The sequence below is a fragment of the Sciurus vulgaris genome, assembly GCF_902686455.1.
Source record: "Sciurus vulgaris genome assembly, chromosome: 1".
Taxonomy (NCBI): domain Eukaryota; kingdom Metazoa; phylum Chordata; class Mammalia; order Rodentia; family Sciuridae; genus Sciurus; species Sciurus vulgaris.
This window is the reverse complement of record NC_136461.1, coordinates 169,445,500-169,473,127: the sequence shown is the minus strand read 5'-3', so window position 1 is coordinate 169,473,127 and position 27,628 is coordinate 169,445,500. Positions and strand designations below refer to the sequence as shown.

Here is a 27,628-nt window from a genome sequence, read left to right as displayed (position 1 = left end):
TTTACTTACGTGGCCATTTGCAACATCTAATAAATCTTTAACCCTACAGCCTCTCATGGTTCCGACTTCATTGCAGATAGCATCTTCCACAATTAGATAGTTAGCTTTGTAGGACGTCAGTATTTTATAAATATCTTCAGCAGATCGCTTTGAATAGATTTGATAAATCTGAAAGAAAATAATTAAAACTAATCTTTAAAAGATATTGTAAGCTCCTGTTTATCAAAACTATACTAAGCTGGGCATGGTGGTGCATGCCTATAATCCCAGTAATTTGGGAGGCAGAAGAAGGAGGATCCCAAGTTTGAGGCCAGTCTCAGTGACTTAGTAAGGCGCTAAGCAATTTAGCCTGAGCTCTTATTAAAATAAAAAATAAAAAGGACTGGGGATTTAGCTCAGTGATAAGTATACTAGGTTAAATCCCCAGTACCAAAACAAAAGAAACAAAGAAACAAAAAACTATACACACTGATCACCTACTATGTTCTTAGTACTATGCACTATGTATAGAAAATAAAAGTATAAGATTTTATTTCTGCCCTTGCGAAACTTATATATCACAGTGATCATAAATATAAAATAATGAGCAAAAATAATGTGGAATCTAATTAGAAATCATATGATGATGCAATTCTGATAACCACCATATATAAATAAGGATGTTCATAGACCCAGACTTGAAGGGAACATAGAAAATCAAAAATGTTATTTAGGGGCACTGACAGGAGAGGTGGAATTTTGCTTTTTTTAAAAATGTGCTGTTGAGGGGCTGGGGTTGTGGCTCAGTGGTAGAGCGCTCACCTGGCACATGTGAGGCCCTGGGTTCCATCCTCAGCACCACATAAATATAAAATAAAGGTACTGTATCCGCCTAAAACTGCAAAAAAGAAAAAAGAAAGAAAAAAAAAAAAGTACTGTTCAGCTGGGCACTGTGGGGCATGCCTATAATCCCAGCAGCTCTGGAGGCTGAGGCAGGAGGATCCTAAGTTCAAAGCCAGCCTCAGCAACTTAGCAAGGCCCTAAACAACTCAGTGAGACCTTGTCTCTAAATACAATATAAAAAAGGGCCAGGGATGTGGCTCAGAGGTTAAGCGCCTCTAGGTTCAATCCTCAGAACCAAAAAAAAAGAGTACTATTGAAATAAGCCAAATTCACAAAGACAAGTATTGTATGTTCTCTCTCACACGGGAAAGCTAAAAAAAAGTTGACTTGAAAGTAGAATAGTGATTACTAGAGTTTGAAAAGGAAGTGTGTAGGAAGGCTGGGAGGAAGGATGGATTTAATCAGCATACCCTATATGCATGGATGGAAATATTCACCCTAAACCCTGTTAACATGTACTAATAAATTTTTTAAAATTTACTATTAATGTAATTTTTTTTTTCAGTACTGGGAATTGAACCCAAGGTGCTCTACCACTAACTGCACCGTTTTATTTTTTATTTTGGGATAGTCTCACTAAGTTGAACCTGGGATTTGTGATCTTCTTGCCTCAACTTCCTGAGTCACTGAGATTACAGGTGTGCACTATTGTATCCAGCTGTAATCTTTGATCTCTGTGTAGTAAATAAAAATATAGTAACTGGAGAGTTTAAAGATTAAGATCACTTCTGTTCAGAAATAAAATTTCGAGGTTTACTTGAATGATGTGCATTTAAACTTCTCAAGATTCTCCCTACTATGTTCCATAGAATATAGAAACTTAGGATCTTAAGAATAATTTTCTGAGGAAAAACTACTTAGTCCGAAATAAATACATTAAAAAGTAAAGATTATATTGGGCATGGTGGTGCATGCCTGTAATCCCAGCCACTTGGGAGGCTGAGGCAGGAGGATTGCAAGTTCAAGGCCAGTCTCAGCAATTTAGCAAGATCCTAAGCAACTTGGTGCGTGCCAAGTGTCAGCCCAATATTCTACTGTAACTATTCTGGACATTTCACATAAAGGGAATCATACGTATGTATTTCTGTGTGACTAGCTTCTTCCACTGAGTACAATGTTTTCAAAATTCATTCATGTTGTAGCATGTATCAGGGCTTTGCTCCCTTTCAGTGCTAAGACTTATCCTATTTTATAGATATTTGCTTATTCATTCATCAGCTGATAAACATCTGAGCTGCTTCCACCTTTAGGCTATAATAATGCTTCTATGAACATTTGTGTATAAGTTTTTGGGTGGCCATGTTTTCATTACTCTTGGGTATATAACTGAACGTAGAATTACTGGATCACTAGGCTGGGGATATAGCTCAGTTGGCAGAGTGCTTGCTTTGCATGTACAAGACCCTGGGTTCAATCCCCAGCATCACAAGAAAAAAAAAAAAATTGCTGGATCATGTGGTAACTCTGTGGTTAACTTTTTGAGAATCTGGTAGACTTGCTTCCAAAGCAGCTGTACATTTTATATTCCCACCAGCAGGGTACAATAATTTGGTTCCAAGTTTTCCCCTTGTTATTACCTGTTCTTTTTGATTTTTAGCTATTCTCCTAGGTCTGAAGTGGTATCTAATCGTGGTTTTAATTGCACTTCCCTGGCAGCTGATGAGATTGAGCGGTTTTTCATATGTTCATTAGCCATTTGAATTACTACTTTGGACAAATGTCTACTAAAGTTCTTTCCCCTTTTATTAAAGTGGGCTACCTATCTTTTAATTACTGAGTTGTAACAGGGTCTTTAATTTTTTATTAACATGTATCAGAGTTTTTTTATACTCATTTTATGCATGACACAGAGACAAGAAAGTAAAAAATAATTTGTCACACAATACTGAGCAAGGATGCTTAAGATTCCTGTCTGGATTCCAGGGCATTTTAATTATGACTTTGCCAACCCTATTAGTATCACATACCATTTGTCCTTAAAGTACTGAAATTTGAAGTTGTGATTAAAAAATATTCCAGTCTGTTTGCAGAATATTCAGTAGCTGCCTACTATGTATTATGGTTGCTGGCTGTCTAGTACCTTTCAAGTTCAATGTCTACTGACATTTGTGCTATACAGAATGCTAATATAGCGAAAGGAAATTGTTCATTTTGTTAAGCTGAATAAATTTTAATGAGAATGATTCTATCTTATCCAGTTTATATCTACTGATAGTTGTTTACATACATGTTTATTTATTTTTACTTGCATTTATATTTATTTTATATACATATTTATTTTATTTAAGTTTAGAAAACTAAAACAGACTACCATGGTATTAAAAAACACTACTGTGGCAAGCTACAATCCAAGCTACTCAGGAAGCTGAGGAAGAAGGATTGAAAGTTCAAGGCCAGCCTAAGCAACTCAGTGCGACTGTCTTAAAATATTTTAAAAAGGCTGGGATATAGATCAGCACTTGCCTAACATGTGCTAGGTTCCCGCTATAATAATGTACAAACCAAGTTAAACAAAACAAACAAGCTAAAAAATAAAACCCCAAAACCCCCAAAACCTACAACTGTGTAATAGCAATATTATTACTACTAGCCTAGAGCTGAATTTTTCAACCTTAGCACTGCAGACATTTCAGGCCAGAGAGTTCTTTGAGACAGAAGGGAGATTGCTCCACACATTGTAGAATGTTTACCAGCATACCTGGTCTCTACCAGTTAGTTGCCTATAGAACCCCACCTCCAGTTGTGAGAACTCAAAGTGTCTCCAGACACTGCACCAGATGTTCCCTAGGGGCATAATCATCCCAGGTTGAGAATCACTGGTTTAAGGAATTACACAAAGATTAGTCATACACTATAGAGATAATGTCTAATCTAAATAATATGATTTCATTTATGAAGTTCTATTTGAATTTTGGTTAATCAATGAATGTATTTAGTACCTGCTATGTACCAGATATTACAGAGAAAGGCAAAGGTTTAGAAAAAATAAAAACAAAACAAAAACCATGGTTGTTATTCTCAGAGCCAAGTTCCATTAAATTTAAAAGTCTAAAATGTTAAATTTAACTCTGACCTAATTACAAGAAATTCTGAAATTCCATTAGGAATAAGTACTATCAACAGCAAAAGCAAAATAAAATCAGCAGGGGCTGGGGTTGTGGCTCAGTGGTGGAGCACTTGCCTTGTATGTGTGAGGCACTGGTTTCGATTCTCAGTACCACATATAAATAAATGAATAAAATAAAGATCCATCAACAGCTAAAAAATATTAAAAATATAAAATGAAATCAACATATTACAATGATGCAGTCACATCAATGTTTATAGCAGTTCAAATTACAATAGCTAAACTATAGAACCAACCTAGGTGCCCTTCAACAGATGAATGGATAAAAAAATGTGGTATGTATACACGATGGACTATTACTCAGCTTTAAAGACAAATGAAATTATGGCATTTGACAGTAAATGGATGGAGCTGGAGAATATCACGTTAAGCAAAATAAGCCAATCCCAAAACACTAAAGCCAAATGTTTTGCCTGATATGCGGATGCTAATTCAAAAATGGGGGGTAGTAGGGAAGAATAGAGTTACTTTAGATTAGGTAGAGGAGATTGAAGGGGGGAGGAGCTATGGAGATTGGAAAGAATAAAACAGACATTATTACCATTATGTGCATATAGAGCAATATGACTGGTGGGATTATACATCATGTTTAGCCAGAAGAATGAGAAGTTATATACCATTATATATAATGTATCAAAGTGCATTCTATTGTTATATATAACTAATTAAAACAAATTTATAAAAATGTAAAAAAAAGGAGTAAAACTGGAGATTTTTTTTAAGTCTACAGAAAATAAAGTTCAAGAATATGTCACTGGGCTGGGGAGATAACTCAGTTGGTAGAGTGCTTGCCTTGCAAGCACAAGGCCCTGGGTTCAATCCCCAGCACCGCCAAAAAAAAAAAAAAAAAAAGAATATGTCACTATTCTGCCTAAACAATTCTACATCTTTGAAGTATAGAAAATACTAATCAGAGATGGCTGTTGTCTCTCAGGCAATTCACCCTCAGGTAGATCTCTTCATCTTTGATTTCTCCTTTGCCTGCTTCAATCTGCTTTCTCAGTTAAGACCATAATTAACTCTTAAAAAAATCATTCCACTGTCGAACTTACTAAACATCTTTCATGTCTCCCACTGCTTCAAGAATAAGTCAGCATAATACTACGGGCCTTGCAGAATTTGGCTTCATTTTATTTTCTAATTTCATGGTCATATAAATTTCTTGAGTTGTGCCAGGTGCAGTGGTGCACGATGCCTATAATCCCAGCAATTCAGGAGAAGGCATGAGGCTCACAAGTTCAAGGCCAGCATCAACAACTTAGGAAGGCCTAAGCAACTTAGGAAGACCCTGTCTCAAAATAAAAAATAAAAAGGCCTAGGAATGTGGTTTAGTGGTTAAGTGCCCCTGGGTTCAATCCCCAGTACCAAAAAAAAAAAAAAAAAAAAATCTTTACTTTGTGTTAGTTTTTCAGCCTCAAATCATAAGAATTCTTTTTCCAAACAAGTTTCCATTCAATCTTCAAGGCTCACATCAAGACAAATGACCTTTATGATAAATTCTTAAGATTTCTATAGGTAGAACTGATTATTCTTGTTTTCAAACTCCCCTTTGTAATTTGTATACATGTATATATGTGCATGTATATACAATTATAATTTAATAGTACGTAACAAAATAATAGCAAACTTTTAATACATAACACATCATCTCATTTAATTCTCACAATTAGGAGTGAAAACTAATATTATTTCCAGGTTCAGTAGCATACACAAGGTTCCAAAGCTAATATGTGGGAGAAGAAGCTTTTGAGTCCAATTTAATTTCACAGTCTGCATTCTTATCTTCTATATTGCTTATACTTCTTAGTACTTACAAACTATATGAAATTTTCTCAAACTGAAAAACAGAATATTGTGAATCCAGGTTCATTTTCAGATATGAAGTTGTCATTTAAAACTATAACAAACATTCAAAATAATATATACTCCCAGGGGAAGAGAGGAGGGAAGGAAAGGAGAAATACTGAGAAATGATACTGGCCAATTTATATTGTTATATTGTGTGCATTCATAAATATGTAAAAACAAATCCCACCATTATGTACAACTATAATGCAACAATAAAAAATATGGAAAAAATAATATATTCTTTAAACTACAATTAGATACCATTTTAATGTTATACTGAATTATTAATAAAAGCCCATATCAAAAAAAGAATTATTTTTTTATAATCAATAATAAAATCTTGGCTTGGGACAAACAAAATATATCAAGACATTAATTGACAGCTTTCTTTCAACAATTTGGGAACAATATTTTTTTTTCTTTTTTTTTGGTGCTAGGGATTGAACCCAGGGGCATATTATCACTGAGCTACATCCTCTTTTTATTTTTAATTTTGAGAGAGGGTCTTATTAAGTCGCTTACGGCCTTGCTAAATTACTGAGGCTAGCCTGAAACTTGTAATCTTCCTGCCTCTGTCTCTCTAGCTGCTGGGATTATAGGTGTGTATCACCATGCCCAGAGAGAGAACAAAGATATTTTCAAAACAGAGTTTCCCTTTCTGAAATTTTATATGTCATTTTCCTTAATAAAAATTAAATGTTTTTCCTGGAAAAATCAATACTGTTCATAAAACAAAGAACTTACTATTTTAATTTTGGGTTTCCTCTTGTTTAAAAAAAATGTATTATACAGCTTTTAAAAACTAAAACGAATTATCTCTTCTAAAATTATTTGGATTTTCCTAGCTAACTAGGAATATATACATCACTATAGAACTATATAAAATACAGACAGTTGTAAAAAAGACCCAAATATCAAATTTAAAATGTCTTACATTTTCATTTCTCTTGAGGAGATCGTCATCATTGTAAAGAGGCAAGCTTGTCACCATCCATCCAGTGCATAATTTAATTGCACCCATTAACTGAGGACTCCCTGCAAATACAGCTGCAATTGGAGCTTGCCTTCTGCAAAGAACCAAAAGATTCACACAATGAAAAAGTAAGTATACTATTAAGAGCAACAATTTATATCAACTCTGAAACACCAAGTAACTTACAATGTATAACACTTAAATTTGTATGTCAGTTTTCCTTTCATTTATGAATTCATTAAAACCTCAGCATCTACAATATGCCAAGCACTGTTCTGAATGCTTAAATATTTAAGGTTTTTTTTTTTTTCAAAGAGGGAGAAAGGGGAGAAAATAAAAATAAACAGTTACATCAGGTGGCAATAATGTTATTAAAAGATAATCCAGAACAAATGGATAGTGACAAGAATATACTATTTTAGGTACAGTGGCTAGTTCAGTGGTAACACTATAAATTCTCAAATTCATCTTTTGCAAACATTAATCACCACAATACAACTCCTTCCAAATTCATCTACACTCCTACTCCTTTCCTGTTTTTGCTCATGTACCTGATTCCAGATAACACATGTAGGACCACTCCAACCTGAATCATAATCCAAAGGCCAAGACGAATGCTACTTACAAGGTGGGAAACCTACAAACAGATCCTAAATGGCTGCTGTAATGCAAGCACACATACATGCATTCATTTATTTGTTTTCCCAGTGCTGGGGATAGAACCTAGGGCCTCACACATGGTAGACAAGTGGTCTACCATTGAATTGTACCCCAGGTCTGCCTTAATTTATTCACTCACTTGATGTATTTAACATTGAGCACCCACCTATGTTCTAGGCATAGTACCCAGTTCTGAAAACAAAGAAATGGCACCTGGCCACTGGGCTCAGGGATCACTCATTAGTGAGGAAATACAAAGACAAAAACAATTACACCCCAGAAAAACATCCAACTGTCCAGACCTTTGTTACATTTTTGAAAATATGGTAAATCACAAACATAGATGTGAGTTCTTTTTTTTTTTAATGACCACACAAGACTGTACAGTCAGTGTACCCTCACTGTAAGTACAATTCACAAAAAGTATTAATGAGCAATAGTTAAGGGTGATGTAAAGAAAGTAATTTTTGCCAGGTGTGATGGCGCACGCCTATAATCCCAGCAGCTTGGGAGGTTGAGATAGGAGGAGAGCAAGTTAAAATCCAGCCTCAGAAACTCAGTAAGATTCTGTCTCTAATAAAATACAAAAAAGGGCTGAGGATGTGTCTCAGTGGTTAAGCGACCCTGGGTTCACTCCTCAGTACCAAAAAAAAAAAAAAAAAAAAGTTTTATACACAGTAAGACCTTACAAAGACCTATTCTCATTTCTACATACTTATTCTATAAATTGATTCCTTATTTCTAAAAACATCTTTTGTCTTTTTTCCAAATATTTTCCTGAACTTTTTTCAGCATTTCATTCCTTTTTGATATTTTTATTTCTTTGTTTGTACTTTAATAATTTCAATGTAATTATTTTATAGCTTCCAACCATGGGATAGGCTGATTATAAAAATGGATATAGGGTTCAATCCCCAGCACCACAAAAAAAAAAAAAAAAAAAAAATGGATATAACAAGTCCTCTTTTTATAGTCTACAGTCATGATCATGAAGGGAATGCTGGTCTTGGTCATGTGATTTGCTTTAGCCAATTGGAAAATAACGAACATAACATAGGTACAGATTTAAAACACATTTGACATTGAAACTTGCCCTCTCTTGTTGCTCTTGATAACTCTACAACTACTACCTTATGAACAAGCCCATCTTAATTTACTAGAATTATGGCCAAATTAATTTGATCCCTTTAGCCTAGTCAATACCAGACATGTGAAAGAGGTCATACCAGACTATCCAGTCCCGCCTGAGCTGGGCCAGACCAGGAGAAACTTCTCCACTGTTACCATTGCTGAAAATTGTGCCAAATAATAAAAGTTTATTGCTTATAAGCCAAAAAGTTTTGTGGCAGTCTGTTACACAGCAAACACTGAATGACACAAATTTTATTTTCAAAAATTGGCAGAGGTCTAATCTTTCTATTTATCACAAATATTAGCTGATACCTGCTGTGTGGAGTTGTTACTTCATCTGTTTTGTAATTTTAGAGTTAGCCTTCATGCAACTTATGAAATCTTGTGTGGCCTGAGCTGGGGATGTATCAGATATCCTAGATAAACCCAGGACCACTTTTTTCTTTGAACTGGGGATTATTGAGCCCAGGGAGTGCTTAACCACTGAACAACATCCCTGTTCTTTTTATTTTTTAATTTTGAGACAGGATCTTGCTAATTTTGCTGAGGCTGGTTTTGAACCCGTGATCCTCCTTCCTCAGCCTCCTGAATCCCTGGAATCACAGATATGTGTCATGTGCCTCACGTGGCACCCCCAGTATGAGTTTTAAAGCCAATTTCTTGATTGGGATTTCCTGGATTAGAAAAGTATAATTTTAAACTGTAAGTCCAAATGAATTCAGATCCTTTACTACAAACTTAGAAGGAAAATTTTTTTGACTGAGAGTTGAAGCCAAGAGAGAGATACTTATCACTTGGCGGATATTTTGCTATTAGATTCTTTCACTGACAGTGAAATCTTTTGACAGTGTAATCTTTTGAGTCCCTGGGTTATATATACCCGTGTTAAGGGAGGGGTCTCAATTCCAATTCTCTGCTTCTAGAGGCCAAGACCACACCACCTGTTCTGCTTAAGAATTAAAATATAAACCCCCTAGTAACTAAGACCAGCAATCTATTGCCCATTCACCTCCAGCCAACAGTAAAAGAAGCATTTTCTTGATGCTTTTTAACATTTTATTTAAAAATGTTTAAATAAAATGATATCAGTTCCTTTTTATTCCATATTTCTAGGTCTTTAGTGGTGGAAGTCTCTAATCTCACTTATCAATGTATTTTCAAATCCATAGAGGTAAGTTTCATTAGACTACAGAATTACAAAGTCCAATTAACACTAAGTATGCCTAAAAAACATGGTGATAGAATTGCTGAGTTTTATGAGAAATTGGAAAAGTATTAATTAATTCATTATTTCCCCTGAATCCATTAGGTAGCATGCAATAATTAGTTAATAGTTTAACAACAGTTTTGGGCAGTTCAATTCTTACTTTATCCAGGTCATAAGTTCCACTGTATCTGGGTCGTAGAATTCCTGTAGTTCCGTTAATTCTGTCATTAATCTTGGAAAAAACTAAAATGCAAAACAAACCCCCAAAAGATGTAAGTAACTAGAAAGTTTATAGTTGCTACAAAGTACCTCGAAAGACTTAAAAGAGTAATTTGAGGCAAATAATACAATAATGTTTTCATGACAAAAATGTCATAGATCTCTTTGCTTTCTTTCAGTGACCTGCTCATTGTTCTCAATCTAAATAATTATCTTATGGTTGATGCATTGCTTAGACTCAATAAATTTTATCAATACTGAACAATTAATCATCAATTCTGTATTTTATGCACACATACTAATCAAGAGAAAGATTGCAGGTTTACTGTTAAGTAGTTTCATGTTACAGTATGATAAGCCAAAAAATTTATATTATAGATATTAAAATGAAGGGAATATTTTTAAACATTAAGATCTACTTATTCAGCAATTTCCTTTGCCAATTATATACTAAATTTACAATCTTATTAAACTACATGGCATTCTAAAAATGTTTTGGGCCTTCTAGCATGACTCTAAAAAAAAAAAAAGCATTAGTAACTATATCAGGCTTTGTTAGAATAATTTTTTTTTAACCAAGTATTTAACCCAGGGTCACCCTAACACTGAGTTATACCCCCAGTTCTTATTTTTTATTTTGAGACAGGGTCTCCCTAAATTTCATAGGGCTTCACTAAGTTGCTGAGGCTGACTTTCAACTTGTTATCCTTCTGCCTCAGTTACTCCAGTTGCTGGGATTACTGGCATTTGCAACCATGTCTGGTTGTTATAGTATCTTGATAGACGTTTCCTACCGACATATATAAATTTATCATCAGCCAGGCACAGTTGTGCATGCCTGTAATCCCAGCTACTTGGGCAGCAGAGGTAGGAGGAGGCAGGAAGATTGCAAATTCAAAGCCAGCCTTAGCAACTTAGCAAGACCACAAGCAATTTAACCAGACACTGTCTCAAAATAAATAAATGAAAAGGGCTGGGAATGTGGTTCAGTAGTTAAGTGCCCCAAGTTTAATCCTGGTATCAAAAAAAAAAAAAAAAAAAAAAAAAAAAAAAAAAATCATCACCATGTACATTTTAGTAATGTAAGCATTTGGTTTTCTTACCTCTTTCCATAAACTTAGACCTATTATAGTGGGCACAGCCATGCTCAAAATAAGAGCCTGAAATATCAAAGCAAAAAGGGTTATCGGTAAATATGAGTATACTTTAGAGATACTAGCAATGACTCTATGATCAACTGAATATCCTTATAGTTATAAAAATTTCAACAACAGAAAGTGAAGCCAGGATGGAATTGAGTTCACAAAGTGGGATGAGGGATAATTAATGAGTTTCAAAACTATTAATGAGGAAGTAAAGTGAGACATACATATTTACTACATATTATATATAGCAGAGCATAAAAACAGTGATGCTCATAATAGTATTTTAAATTGTGAATCAATATTTGAAAATTTGCCAGGGACTTATGCCATTAAGAGCCTGCAAGGGGGGCTGGGGAGATAGCTCAGTCGGTAGAGTGCTTGCCTTGCAAGCACAAGGTCCTGGGTTCGATCCCCAGCACCCCAAAAAAAAAAAAAAAAAAAAAAAAGCCTGCAAGGAATTCTGAACTGCTCCATGAAGAGCTAACAACAACGAGAAAATGAGCTGGGTGTGGTGGCACATGCCTGTACTCCCAGCAACTTGGGAGGCTGAGGCAGGTGGATTATAAACTCAAGGGCAGCCTCAGCAATTTGGCAAGGTCCTAAGCAGTTTAGTGAGACCCTGTTTCAAAAAAATGGGATGGGGAGTTTTGCTGGGGAAGTGGCTCAGTGGTAAAGAGCCTCTGGGTTCAATCCCCAGTATCAGGGGAAGAATAAAATAACAGAAAAAATAGCTAAAAAAATGTATTAATATACTACTATGTTAAAAGAAGAATGTATAAATTCTTTTGGGAATAAGACTGGCAAAATATAACATGATTATTATTAAACATAACTCATGTTCCTACCAAAACCAGTTATTCCTGTTGTCCCTTGTCTGTTGTTAACCTAATGATCCATGAGCCACAGTCATACAAATCAGAAACCTAGAAAATATTCATGATTTCTACTTCTTTCTCATTCCCCCATTTTTTTTTTCTTTTTTTTTTTTTTTGGGTACCAGGGATTTAACCCAGGGTACTTTAATAGTGAGCAACATCCCAGACCTTTTTATTTTTTATATAGGGTCTTTTTATTTTTTGTTTTTATTGCTTAGGGCCTTGCTAAAATTCCTGAGGCTGGCATTGAATTTGCAATCCTCCTGCCTCAGCTTCCTAAACTGCTAGGATTACAGGCATGTGCCACTTCACACAGTTCATTCCCCCAGTACTTAATCAAGCACTGAATTTTATTAATCTTTTTCTAACTACTTTCTTTTTTACTCCAATATAGCACAGTATTTTTCTTTTGTCAATGTGGCAATAATATAAATAGGCTTATTTTATTTTATTTTTTTGGCACCAGTACTTTAAACCCAGGAGCACTTTACCACTGAGTTCATATAACTAGTTCTTTTTATTTATTTATTTTTAAAAATTTAAGTTGCTTAGGGTCTAGCTAAATTGCTGAGGCTGGTGTCAAACTTGTGATCCTCCTGCCTCAGCCTCCTGAGTTGCTAGGATTATAGACATGCATCATTGTAACCAGCTCTCAAATGGGTTTTGGAATTCAAAAACCTGGAAGTGAATCATGGTTTTACATATAGAAGTTATATTGTCTTAAACAAGTTATTTAACCAATTTAGTTTCTTTCTCTATAGAGATAATAAAACCTAGCATTGAATACCACATGAAATGCTTCAAAACAGAATCTGACACACAGTGAACATTCAATAAGTTGACACTTATCTTACTTTCATCCACATGGCCTCCTTTTAGACTTGGGTCTTGTCACCTTTAAGCCTATCCTTAAAGAATTTTAAGAGTGAGGTAATAGAAAATATGTTTGACTCTTACTTCCTATGAGGCATAAAAATCTCAGTGCCCTCCTACTGCCTCTTAAAGACCAAGCTCCATGGTATGACAATGAAGGCCACCATAATCTCATCATTTGACCACCCTTACCTCATGCTGTATGTCAACAAGACTAACTTTTTTTGCCCCGTTATTTCTTTTGATTGCATCATGTCTTTACCTTCCTGTTTATTCCTTCTACCATGAATACCTTTCCTTTGCCTCAGAATTCATCATCTTTCAAATTTCAAATTGGAAAGTCACCTTGAATCCCTAAAAATAAATGAAATAAATAGCCCTTCTCTATGTTCTAATAGCACCCTATGAATACTTTTTTGTGTGATGTTGGGGACAGAACCAACAGCCTCCATGCTAACTATGTTTTATCTTTTTTTTTTTTTTGCCAAGCATATAGCAGGCACAATAAAAATGTCTCAGTAGAATAAAAAAATACCATAGCTCGAAATCAAACCAAAAAAGATCTTATAAAAATTAAAGGCAGGTGTGATGGTGGCATGAACCTGTAGTTCAGTTCTTTGGGAGTCTAAGGCAGGAGAATCACTTGATTCCAGGAATTTGGAATCAGTCTAAGCAACACAGAAAGATCCTGTCTCTTAAAAATAAAGACCACCAACACATTACCTTTAATTTTTTTTGAGCAGGGCATGGTGGCACACACCTGTAATTCCAGCTACTTTGAAAGTTGAGGCCAGCCTGGGCAACTTAGCAAATCCCTGTCTCCAAAAAACAATGCTGAGGATGTATGAGGATGTAGCTCAGAGGCAGAGTGCTTTCCTAATGTGTGTGAGGCTCTGAGTTCAATCCCAATACCACAAAAATAAAATAAGTCTAAAAAATTTAATTCCTTTCAGCTCAAGAGTAGTTAGGGAAAAAAGAGAAAAAAATAATTCCTGATGGCTTCTCATAACACTGGTTCATTGAGTTTTTACCTTGTATTTTTTAGGTTGTATAGACTGAAATGCATTGATTTTATAATCAGAAATTATAATAAAATGTTTTTCATAGGACTTGTTCTTCCACCTGGAAGTCATTATGTGACTTATTCAGGCTATTTTGGATTGTATTCAATGTGGTTTCTATTTATTAGTATTTGATTTTACACAACTGGAAAAGAAACAAGTATTTACACAAAGTAACAATGGCTCACCAACAATATTGGGTGTACAGTTCTTAATCGAAGCCACTTGAAAAGTGTCATCCAAAGTTCAGGAGAACATACACCAAATGCTGCTAACATGCACACATAAGGAGTCCAAATATATTTCAGGCTAGAAAAAAATAAAAAAGTAATATATAAGACATCCTACAATCATCATTATCTGACTTTTCTAAGTTCTTTCCTATTACCCATGAAAATACCAAAACATTAAGGGAGAATGAAAAAGTTTAGTTGGCACAGGTGTTATGGTACACATCTAAAAATTATAGCAATTTGGGAGGCTGAGACAGGAAGATCTCAAGGCCAGGCCTAGTAACTTAGTGAGGCCCTAAGAAACTTAGTGAGAACTTGACTCAAAATAACAAAAAAAGAGAGCAGGGATGTAGCTTGGTGGTAAAACAACCCTGGGTTCAATTCCCAGTGCCAAAAAAGAAAAATATTTACCAACAGATTGTCGCCCAGTTCTTAAATAATAAAACATGTGAGTTACTGAGTATAAAATAAAAGCATTTATATTGATGCGGGTGTAGAAAAATTGTACTCCTAGAGAGAATAAAACGTTTTTTAATCATTCCACAATGTATATGTTTATTATAATGTCACGTTTTATCCCATAAATACATAAAATTATTAGTTGTTCATTTAAAAATAAAATTAAAATATCATTAAAAATGACATTCTTATCAGCTATTCATTTCTTTTTTCTTTCCCCCAGTCTTGAAGGCCATTGTATTGGAAAATAAACAAGTAAGTGGATACCATAGTAGCTTTTAAATGTCGGATGAGGTTATAGATGATTGTATAAATGGGCGTCAGGGAGGGGGAGAATACAACTCTTACTTTTTTTTTGTTACTAGGGATTGAACCCAGGGGCACTTAACACCAAGTCACATCCTCAGCCCTTTTAAAATATTTTATTAGAGACAGGGTCTCACTGAGTTGCTCAGGGTCTCGCTAAGTTGCTGAGTTTGGGTTTGAACTCGAGATCCTCCTGCCTCAGCCTCCCGAGTTGCTGGGATTATAGGTATGCGCCACAGCACCCAGCTAACTTACTTTTCAGAAATAAATTCAGGAGAATTTATAAAAAATTTAAAGCATCCTAAAATAGGCAATGCCATTTCTGTAATCTAGCCTATAGACATATTAGCATAAGCATATAAAGATACACATGCAATGGTTTTAAGTGTAGCATGTGCTATTGTTTTAATTTTGAAAAATCCTGTGTCCTTCAATAGATATAAATAATAGGGCCTTGCTAAGTTGCTGAGACTGGGTTTGATCTCGGGATCCTCCTGTCTCAGCCTCCTGAGTTGTTGGGACTACAGGTGTGTGCCACCAAGTCCAGCTTGCTTTTACTTCTGTTAAATGTAGATACATGATATAATGCCTGGAAAGTGGGATTTTTAATTTTTTACTTCATGTATTTCTATATTATTTGAGTTTATTATAGTCTACTTTTTTTATTATTATTGTAAACAAATGGGATACATGTTGTTTTTCTATTTGTACATGGAGTTAAGGCATACCATTTGTGTAATCATAAATTTACATAGGGCAATGTTGTTTGATTCATTCTGTTATTTTTTTCCCCTTCCCCCTATAGTCTACTTTTGAGATTAATTTTTTAAAAAGCAAGGATCTATACTGGCTGCAGCTACTTAGGGGACTGAAGCAGGAGGATCACAAGTTTGAGGTTAGCCTTTAGTAACTTAGCAAGACCCTGTCTTAAAATAAAAAATAAAAAGGAGTGAGGATATATCTCAGTCTCTCAGTAGTCTCTAGTACTAAAAAATAAAACAAATACTCCCAATGACTTATAATGAGGCTCTTAAATTAAAAAAGATGAAAAAACAGGTGTACGAAAAAAATGAACTTGGGCTGGGGTTGTAGCTCAGTGGTAGAGCGCTTGCCTAGCATGCATGAGGCACTGGGTTTGAGTCTCAGCACCACATACAAATAAATTTCAAAAATAAAATAAAGGTCCATCAACAACTAAAAAAAAAAAAATTAAAAAATGAACTTGTATAAATAAAAGAAAGTATATTACTTTATGTTGCAGGTGATAAAGAATACAAAAAGAGCCTATCTTCAGAGGAAATGGAAAAAACTGAAGATGGAAGAGGAAGACCTAGAATTAACTTGGGAAATTAATAAGGAGAACCAGATCCTTGTTGGTGTTAAACTCACATAAGACTAGAAGAAGACTGTGAGGTTAGATATAAATGTCAACTATCACACAGCACAACTATGAAATTAAAAAAAAAAATCATTTATTTAATAATAAACATTGATTGATCATGTACTATAAGCTAACCAAAGTAACAGAAAAGAAGAAAAACAAGGCTATAGCCCTCAAGGAGCTCTTTTTCAAAATGAAATGAAACCAAACAGGGGTATGTACAACTACAGTACACGAATTAAAAAAAAAAAAAAAAAAAAAAAAAAATATATATATATATATATATATATCAGGGGAAACAAATAGGAAATAGGCATAAGAAATTTTACATAAAGTCTAGGGTTAGGTAAAAGTGAAATGACTAATTTGAGATGAATATAGTTAAATGAAGATAAATCCTGGGTTGGGGGTATAACTCAAAGATAGAGGACTTGCCTAGCATGAGTGAGGTCTGGGTTTAACCCCCAGCACCACACACACACACACAAAGTGAATCATAACCCAAGCCTTGAGAGAAGCAGCAGACATAAGAATACATACTGGTGAAGAAAGGAACTGCATTCATTTCCTGGGGGTCAACCAATATCTCCTCCCAACTTCATCATTTTTGGAAATATCAACCTGCTCTTCCAGTTAGCCAGAATCAATACTAGCATTGCTCGATGGCAAAAGAGGGCACCATTCACACTGAGTTATATGCATACAACATTCCCTGGAACACAATATATCTCTGCTCTAGAGATCAGTCCATTGGTGCCAAACCCACTGATTCATGCCAACTCCATGGAAGTGAAAGTATCCTTCCCTTCCATACCATTTTATTATAATAGTAACATTCCTATCTTTTGTCTTTATACTCTCCTCCAATTCAACCAAATGCTGGATGAATCTTTTTCAAACAACTATAAGATACTTTCTGCTGAAAAATCATTAATGTAGTCTAGCATGGTGGCACCTGTAGTCCCAGCTACTTGGAAGGCTGAGGCAGGAAAATAGCCTGAGCACAAGAGTTTGGGCCAACTTGGTCAACACAGTGAGACCCATTCCTTATTTAAAAAAGGCTAGAAACTTCTAAAGATGGTAACATTTCCCTCTTTCATTTAAAAAAAAAAAAAAAAAAATGGTGAGTGCTGTGGGTACAGCTCAGTAGTAGAGTTAGCATGGGTGGGGCCCTATGTTCAATCCAACATCACAGGAAAAAAAAAGAAATAAAGAGATGAGATATCCTGGTATGAATTACAATTTGAGAATAACTACTTAATATGCAAAAAGCCTCATGTATTTTCTTGTTAATTTTTTTTTTTTAGTTGTAGATAGACAGAATATTTTACTCATTTTTATGCGGTGCTGAGGATTGAACCCAGAGCCTCCGTGAGTTAGGCGGGCAGTCTACCACTGAGCCACAACCCCAGCCCCTATGTATTTTCTTTATACTTATTTTCATGCTTCTAACTTACTGCGCACTAGTAAAGGATTAATCTTGCCTGAAGAAGAGATGTGACTGTTTGCTTTTCACTCCTAGGAGGTAACTAACATCTTGTCTGCCTAGAGTATCTGTTTAACTGGGATGTTGGGTCAAACCTGAGAATTTATGCCAGCAATATGATTTTATGGTGGGGGCCCTAGGCCACATAGTATCAGTTTAATCTCTGGAGGGACTAGAAGCTCAGGTCAGACACAGATAGTAAACCACAGTATTTGTGACTAGGCCCCAGTAAAAACTGAACAACAGCTTACTTGAGTTCCCGAGATTGACAGTATTCTGTGTTTCTACATTCTTGCCATACACTGTTCTTGAGAAAAACAGGCACTGTCTGCACAAATTCACTAGGAGATGACAACTGGTGTTCTGTGCCCTGGTGTCTTCTGGATCCTATCCTGTATGCCTATTTCCTATGAATGACTGTAATCTTTATCCTTTTGCTGTAATAAACCATAACAATGAATATAACAACTTTTCTGAGTTCTGTAAATCTTAGTGAGTTACTCAACCTGAAAGTAGTTTTTGGGAATCCACAAAATTGCAGTTGGTATCAGAAGTAAGGGTGGATATAGGGACTCCTGAAGGCTGCATTTACCCTCTTAGAGTATGAGCTTCTGGAGAAGAGGAATTCCATCTTATATATTTTTATACCTCTCAACACTGCTAAGAGTGACTGCTACTAGAAATCTAAAAACTTCTGCTCAGTGAATATGTTCTTTTTTTCTTGCTGGGGATTGAACCCAGACGCACTCTACCACTGAGTCATAACCCCAGTCTTTTTTAATTTTGAGATGGGTCTCACTAAACTGCTAAGGTTGGCCTTGAACTTACAATCTTGTTGCTTCTGTCTCCCAAGTGGCTGGGATTAAAGGCATACACCACTGTACCCTGCTCACTCATTCAACATGTTTTGATTAAGTTTATTAACAAGTTGGTGTGATATTTTTAATAGAATCAGATATAAGAGGAGTTTGAAAATTAAAATTAAAAATAAACAGGGTGAGGTATGTTTCCAGCATTTAAACCCCTAAATAACTATGACACAGCATATATGAATATTAATACAGTCACATGCTGCACAGTGATGTTTTAGTTAATGATAGACTATGTTTATGACAGTGGTCCAATAATATATCACCATAGAAGTTATACTACTCTTAGGTTGTGTAAGCACACTCTATGAATTTGCACAATGTAACAATGCATTTATTAGGATGTATTCAAATGATAAGTGATACATGACTGCATATAGATACTGATTTGCTATAACAAATTTATGAAGGCATACAGAACATTAAAATTATCAAGCAAATGAAATGGAAATAGTCTATCTTCTTGAACATTAAATGGAATCCCGCCCGTATTTCACTAAGAGTTAATTTGCCATTTAAAAGCAATTTTTTTAAAAAATGAGGAGAGTAAAAGGATAAAAGAAACAAACAACAATCCTGAAGTCCTCAACAAGTCCTACTGCATACTCACTGCACTTTAGCCACTCTAAGCCCCTTTTCATCTTTCCCAACAATGTGCCATGCTCCTTCCTACTGCAGAGTGTGGCATGTTATTCCTTCTTCCTGAAATACTCTTCCCTCTTCTGTTTACCAAGTTCACTCTTACCCCTCAGGTCTCAACTCAGCATCTTTTCCTTAGAGAGTCTTTCTGATCTCTTCAAGCCAAATTCAGGTTTTTAAGTGTTCTCACATTACCATTTACCTCTCCTTTAATCATCATCTTATAATTCAAATTTTGTATGATTAACATCTTTCACCTCCATTAGGACATAAGGTTAGAGACAGTGTGTCCACTTTTGCTTACCATCATGCCTCCGGCACCTAGCACAGTGAGGACCTTGAAACATTCAATGATTTCTGAATATATGAATGAATAATGAAACAAGAGTTCACTGTACCATAAAGATCAATGCAAACTCCAGTTATACTAAGAAAATTGACCGGTTTTAAGTTATTATAAAGTTTTAAAAATGTATTCTTGAACATGCCCACTTTTTACCATTAGAAAGAACAATCTTTGTAAAAACAAACAGATAAAGTACACTTACCCTTCTAAAACCATTGCAAGAGATCCCAATAAAATAGTATGAATTACATGATAAATTATTTCTGGCCTTTCTCCAATTCGTCCATCTTCAAGAGTAACAGTTTCTTTCAGGGACTTACCACTTAATAGAAAGGAAATGTGTTTTTTATTACCTTTAGAATATATATTTGAAAAATCAAAGACACACTGTTTATTATCTTTGAAAGCCATACCTGAAATTTTAAACTTTTAATTTGTTTTTTAGTTGTTGATGGGCCTTTTTTTATTCATTTATTTATATGCAGTGCTGAGAATTGAACCCAGTGCCTCACACATGTAAGGCAAGTGCTCCAGTACTGAGCCACAACTCCAGCCCCCAATTTAAAATTCTTTATAACAAAAAAGTATAGGTGGCCAGGTGCAGTGGTACACACCTATAATGCCAGCAATTAGGGAGGGAGGCTGAGGAAGGAGGATCACAAGTTTGAGGCCACCCTTTGCAACTTACTGAGACTCTGTCTCAAAATAAAAAATAAAATATGCTGGGGATGTAGATGAATGGTAGAGCATTCCTGGGTTCAATCCCCAGTACCACAAAAAACAAACAAAAGAGATGGTCCTCAAAATTTGAAAGTCTATTCTGCTAGTCAAATATCTAGCATGTATCTCCACTTCTTTGCTAATACCTTTTAGAGCCCAAAGACAACTGACTCTGTGAAGACTGTGTATGAATTTTCAGACAATATATGAATTTTAGGTTCCTTTCCCAAGATCAATTATGACTCAACTAATGATCACTAACCCAACAGTTAAATAACAATATAATTAAGATCTTAAAATCAAGAAATTATACAAAATCTTTCAAACATGATAAACACTATGACAATTTAAAATCACTTATACTAGTTCATTTCAATTAAGTAGAAGAAATCATTAATAAAAATCTGAATAAATTACTAATTGAGTCTATAAAAATTTAACCTATTATTTCTATAGGCAATCTAGACTCTATGTATCTAAATGTATAAGACTAAACATGAGTTTTTCTAGTCAACTAATAATGACCAATAAAGAGAAAACAAAATTGAAAGCTCTAAACCAAATATAGAACTAAAGGGACACTGTAGTACACACCTATAGTCCCTGCTACTCAGGAGACTGAGGCAGGAGGACCACTTAAGCCCAGGAATTGAAGGTCAGCCTGGACAAGACAGGAAAATCTCATCTCTTTAAAAAAAAAAAAAAAAAAAAAAAAAAAAGGAAAAACAGGGGTAGGGTCTAGAGCACAGTGTGCTTAGCCAGCATGCACAAGGGCCTGAGTTCAATCTCCAGTACCAGAAAACACACACCCACATACATACAGAAAGGATATTTTAGCTGGGTGTGGTGGCACACGCCTACAATCCTAGCAACCCGGGAGGATGAGGCAGGAGGATAGCAAGTTCAAAGCCAGCCTCAGCAACTTAGTGAGGTCCGAAGCAACCTAGTGAGACCCTGTCTCAAAATAAAAAATAAAAAAGGTTGGGGATGTGGTTCAGAGGTTAAGCAACCTTTGGTTCAATCTCCAGTACCTAAATAAATAAAGTATCACATATTTCCATAGTGTGATTAATTCTCAGAACTTACTTAATTCTCCTAATAATAACTTGTGTCATAGAAAGAAGACAAATTATTAAGACCAAAATATAGAATGGTAATAAAGAAGATTGTGTCAATCGCAAAAAAAAATCTTGAGATGGTGCCTGGAGAGACTCTTGACAGAGGAGCCAATTCATCGTAAAATTCCTATAGAAGACAAAAAGCATGATATTAAAACTTCAGTTGTTTAAGCTACTGGATATAAAAGTACTTTTAAAAATCTTAATAGAAATAGACAAAACATATTTATTAAGTCAATTAACTTACAAAGATAAAGTTCCATCTTTTATAAATAAAGATAACATTAAAAAAAGCACATGCTTTCATCAAAACTGCTCTAACAAATGTAAAACAGCTTCTTTTTATTACCAAGTAAGGTAACCATCTCTAAGGCCCAATACATTTGGGGAGGAGTTATGATTTCTATTTTTATCCAGAAGACAACAAAAAATTCAGCTATTAGGTGTTCCCCAAAAGCTCATGTGTGAGACAATGCAAGATTTAGAGGTGAAATGATTGGGTTATGAGAACCTTAACACAATCAGTGAATTAATTCCTTGATAGGGATTAACTGAGTGGTAACTGAAAGCAGGTAGGGTGTGGCTGGAGGAGGTGGGTCATTGGGTCATTATATTTTGTTGTGGTCAGGAGAGCTCTTTCTTTCTGCTTCCTGATGTGATGTCCTGAGCTGTGTTCCTTTATCATGCCCTTCTGCCATGATGTTCTGACTTACCTCAAGCCCAGAGCAATGGAGTCAGGCATTTATGGATTGAGACTTCTGAAACTATGAGCCCCAAATAAACTTCTCTAATTTTTCTTCAGGTCTTTTGGTCACAGCAGTGAAGAAGCTGACTAAAACACCAACCTCTACGTCTGCACTGACCAATATGACAGCTACTAGCTACATGTGGCTAATGAACACTTGAAATATGGCTAATTAAAATTGAGAGATACTTTAAATACGAAAATACACTGAGGATTTCAAAGAAAAAAATGGAAAAAAGAACAAAATGACTAACAATTTCTATATTGCTTATACATTAAAATAATGTTTTATGTGAATTAAGTAAAATATATTATTACAATTAATTACTTTTTATCTTTTTAAATATGGCTATTAGAAAATTACAATTACAAATATGGTTCATATTATATCGACTCAACAGCCATATTCTATACTGATTATCATAACTCAAAAGCACCCATTTTAAACAGGGCTATCTATTTAATAAGACAAAAATTATAAAATTTGAATTATAGTCCTTTGAGCCATAGGAATCAAGATAAACTTTTTGACCCTAAGGCTAAATATGATCAAGAACACTCCTAGTTACATGTATTTTTATCTGTATCCTTACTTCTAATCCATCTCTGACCTCCAATCCTCAATTCCTATCTCTGGGTAAAGAGGTAAGACATGAAGTGACATGTAGGAGTGCTCAATGAACTGAAAATGTCTATTTCAAAAATCACTGAAATTAGGACAAAAGGTTAAAGTTTAACAATGTATCAGACACAGCTGTCTTTTTTTTTTTGGTATCAGGGATTAAACCCAGGGGCACTCAGCCACTGAGCCACAGTCTCAGCCCTTTTTTTGTCTTTATTTTGAGATAAGGTCTCAATAAGTAGCTGAGGGCATTACTAAACCGCCTCAAACTTGCAATCCTCCTGCCTCTCGAGCTGCTGGGATTACAGGTGTACACGGTCACACCCAGCTTAGACACAGCTGTCTTCAAGAGGCTACTATCAAAATATCTTCAGCACCAGGCATTATGGCACACACCTTCAGTCTCAGAGACCTAGAAGACTGAGACAGGAGAACTGGAAGTTCAAAGCCAGTCTCAGGGCTGGGGATATAGCTCTGCTGGTAGAGTGCTTGCCTTGCAAGCACAGGGCCCTGAGTTCAATCCCCAGCACCACAAAAAAAAAAAAAAAAAAAAAAAAAAAAAAAGCCACTCTCAGCAATTTAGCAAGGCCCTAAGCAACTTAACAAGACCCTGTCTCAAACTTAAAAAAAAAAAAAAAAAAAGAGGGGTGGGGATGTGGTCCAGTGTCCCTGGAGTTCAATGCACAGTACCAAAAATAAATAAATGAAACCAACCAAAACCTTGCACCTATGATGACTGCACCTTTAGAAAAATCTACCAACATATCAACTTCTTCTTGAGTCAGATTGCTCACTGTCTGGCGCTTACCATCCACCATTTGCCTACCTTTCCATCACCAGCCTTTCACCTACCAATCACCCACCACCCAAGCTTCACCTCCTGATTGTCCAATGGCAGTGAGCAGACTGACCACAGACCACCAGTGGAGCACCAGCTGCCTGCTGTTGCCTGGAAGTTCACTGTCACAGTACCTGCAGGTTTGGTTACATATGGATGCCACCATTTTAAGACAACAGCCAGAACCTGTAGGACCCTGGCCGGAGTGACGGAGCCTGGTCTCCAGGATCCCTCAGCCCAACCGATGACTCCCTGCCTCCGGGGCCCTCACATCAACTGACTGCTCCCTGCCACCAGGACCCCCAGATCGACTGATTACACCCAGCCTCCAGGATTCCCCAACCAGAATGAAAACACCCCGCCTCCAGGAACTCCAGCCGACAATGACCACACCCTGAGCTGTAGCTCCCCATCTGCCAACACATTTGGAAGCCAGAGCGGCCACCCTGGATAATCCTGGAAGCCGTAGCTCCAAACTATAGGTGGGACAAATCCCATCCTAGACTCCTGCTGAATACTTGAAGATCATTGTCAGGTACCTCTCACACATCAGGCTACTGAAGACAGTGAGGTTTGAATACTATATGACTGTTATAATGTAGATTTTCTTTTTTCTCCTTAAAATTTTAAGTTTTTATTTCTTTCCTTTTCTCGTTCTCTTTTCCTTTTGTTTACCTGTTCCCTCAGAGTCTCTTTCTCCCTTTTCCCATGCTAACAAATGACTCCTTTTGATTACACACTTACTCTTTCTATGACCTATAACTTCTGTATATTCTTTTCTTATCCCTTTAACAGCTACATCCTACACCCCTCCGCATCCTCTTTGTCCTCCATTAGAAACTGTAGACCTTATTGCAAAGCTATTTGTTATACGGAAGATAATAATTGAACTCATTCTGTTTATTACGACAATATTATTAACATCCTCATAGGGACTAACTGGTTTCGGGTAGCATACTGTCTGAACTGGGCACTATTAATATTGATCTCCCCTTAAATAAAAGGTTTTGGAAACCTATAGGGTCACAATAAGCCTAAAGCGGGGAAACTGCAATACCCCAGATCTGCACTGCTAGAGGGGAAGATACATGAACAACATGAAAAAACAAGGGAAGAAGATGATCCAAACAAACCTAGATTCTATATTAATAGAATCCACTGACAGTATGATAGAAGAAATGTCATAAAAGGACTTCAGATTATACATGACTACAATGATTTGTGAGGTGCCAAAAATATGCAATGGAGAAAAGATAGCCTCTTCAACAAATGGTGCTGGGAAAACTGGAAAACCATATGCAACAGAATAAAATTAAACCCCTATCTCTCACCCTGCACAAAACTCAACTCAAAATGGATCAAGGACCTCGGAATCAGACCAGAGACCCTGTATCTTATAGAAGAAAAAGTAGGTCCAAACCTTCAACTTGGCTTAGGATCAGACTTCCTTAACAGGACTCCCATAGCCCAAGAAATAGAAGCAAGAATCAACAACTGGGATAGATTCAAACTAAAAAGCTTTCTCTCAGCAAAGGAAACTATCAGTAATGTGAAGAGAGAGCCTACGGAGTGGGAGAATATCTTTGCCACTCATACTTCAGATAGAGGGCTAATTTCCAGAATCTATAAAGAACTCAAAAAACTCCACACCAAGAATACAAATAATCCAATCAACAAATAGGCTAAGGAAATGAACAGACACTTCACAGAAGATGTACAAGCAATCAACGATATATGAAAAAATGTTCAACATCTTTAGTAATAAGAGAAATGCAAATCAAAACTACCCTAAGATTTCATCTCACACCAATTAGAATGTCCATTATCAAGAACACAAGCAACAATAGGTGTTGGCGAGGATGTGGGGAGAAAGGTACACTCATACATTGCTGGTGGGGTTGCAAATTAGTGCAGCCACTCTGGAAAGCAGTATGGAGATTCCTCAGAAAGCTTAGAATAGAACCACCATTTGACCCAGCTATCCCACTCCTTGGCCTATACCCAAAGGACTTAAAATCAGCATACTACAGAGATACAGCCACATCAATGTTCACAGCTGCTCAATTCACCATAGCCAGATTGTGGAACCAACGTAGATGCCCTTCAGTTGATGAATGGATAAAGAAACTGTGGCATATATATATATATATATATATATATATATATATATATATATATATATATATATACAATGGAATATTACTCTGCCATGAAGAATGATAAAATTATGGCATTTGCAGGCAAATGGATGAAATTGGAGAATATCATGCTAAGTGAGATAAGCCAATCTCAAAAAACTAAAGGACAAATGATTATCTGATAAGCGGATGAGGACATATAATGGGGGGTAGGAGGGGTTACCGTTAGGGTTAGGGTTAGGTTTAGGGTTAGGGATAGGAAGGTGGTAAGAATGGAGGAAGGAAGGACTATATAGAGGGAAAAGAGGGGTGGGAGGGGTGGGGGGGAAGGGAAAAAAATAATAACAATGAATCAAACAACACTGCCCTATGTAAATTTATGATTTTTAATTAAAAAAAATGATTTGTGATGCAAAGGATGAAATAAGAGAGTAAATGCAGGCAATGAATGATCATACCAATAAGCAGTTGAAAGAGCAACTGCAGGAAGCAAAAGATCATTTCAACAAAGAGATAGAGATTCTCAAAAAAAATAAAAATAAAAAAAAAATAAAACCAAACATACAGAAATCCTTAATATGATGGAAACAATAAACCAAATAAAAAACTCAACAGAAAGCATCACCAAAAGACTAGACTTGGAAGACAGAACCTCAGACAAAGAAGACAAAATTTTTAATCTTGAAAATAAAGTTGCCCAAACAGAGAAGATGGTAAGAAATCATGAACAGAATCTCCAAGAACTATGGGACACCATGAAAAGACCAAATTTAAGAATTATTGGGATTGAGGAAGGCACAGAGATACAAACCAATGGAATGAACAACCTATTCAATGAAATAATATCAGAAAATTTCCCAAACCTGAAGAATGAAATGGAAAATCAAATACAAGAGGCTTTCAGAACACCAAATGCACAAAATCACAACAGATCCACACCAAGGCACATTATAATGAAAATGCCTAACATTCAAAATAAAGATAGGATTTTGAAGGCCACGAGAGAAAAGCATCAGATCACACACAGGGGGAAACCAATACAGATATCAGCAGACTTCTCAATCCAGACTCTAAAAGCTAAAAGGGCCCGGAACAACATATTTCAAGCTCTGAAAGAACATGGTTGCCAACCAAGAATCCTATACCCAGCAAAACTAACCTTCAGATTTGAAGATAAAATAAAATCCTTCCATGATAAACAAAAGTTAAAAGAATTTACAAATAGAAAGCCTGCGCTACAGAATATTCTCAACAAAATATTCCATGAGAAGGAAGTGAAAAACAACAATGGAGGTCAGCAAAGGGAGGAACTACCTTAAAGGAAAAACCATTCAAAGGAGAAACCAAGTCACATTAAAAACCAAAACTAAGTCCAAATGACTGGGAATACAAATCATGTCTCAATAATAACCCTGAACATTAATGGCCTAAACTCATCAATCAAAAGACATAGACTGGCAGAATGGATTAAAAAGAAAGACCCAACAATATGCTGCCTTCAAGAGACTCGTCTCATAGAAAAAGACATCCACAGACTAAAGGTGAAAGGATGGGAATAAACTTACGCACACGAACTCAGTCAAAAAAAGCAGAGGTTTCCATCCTTATTTCAGATAAATGGACTTCAAGCCAAAGTTAGTCAGAAGGGATAAAGAAAGACATTTCATACTGCTTAAGGGAACCATAAATCAGGAAGACATAACAATCATAAATATTTATGCCCCGAA

General features: G+C 35.8%; 1 protein-coding gene across 2 annotated transcripts in view; it reads right to left on the bottom strand.

Moving 5' to 3' along the window:
* Positions 1–27,628, bottom strand: part of DPY19L4 (dpy-19 like 4) — a 75,925-nt gene that overhangs the window by 3,919 nt on the left and 44,378 nt on the right. For both annotated transcript variants that reach the window (XM_079116958.1, XM_079116959.1), the window contains 7 exons: positions 21,527–21,685; positions 19,923–20,042; positions 14,190–14,310; positions 11,151–11,207; positions 9,989–10,071; positions 6,792–6,924; positions 10–168 (listed from right to left, as the gene is read on the bottom strand). In XM_079116958.1, coding sequence (XP_078973084.1) covers positions 10–168; positions 6,792–6,924; positions 9,989–10,071; positions 11,151–11,207; positions 14,190–14,310; positions 19,923–20,042; positions 21,527–21,685 — 832 coding nt within the window. The remainder of the gene's footprint in view (positions 1–9; positions 169–6,791; positions 6,925–9,988; positions 10,072–11,150; positions 11,208–14,189; positions 14,311–19,922; positions 20,043–21,526; positions 21,686–27,628) is intronic.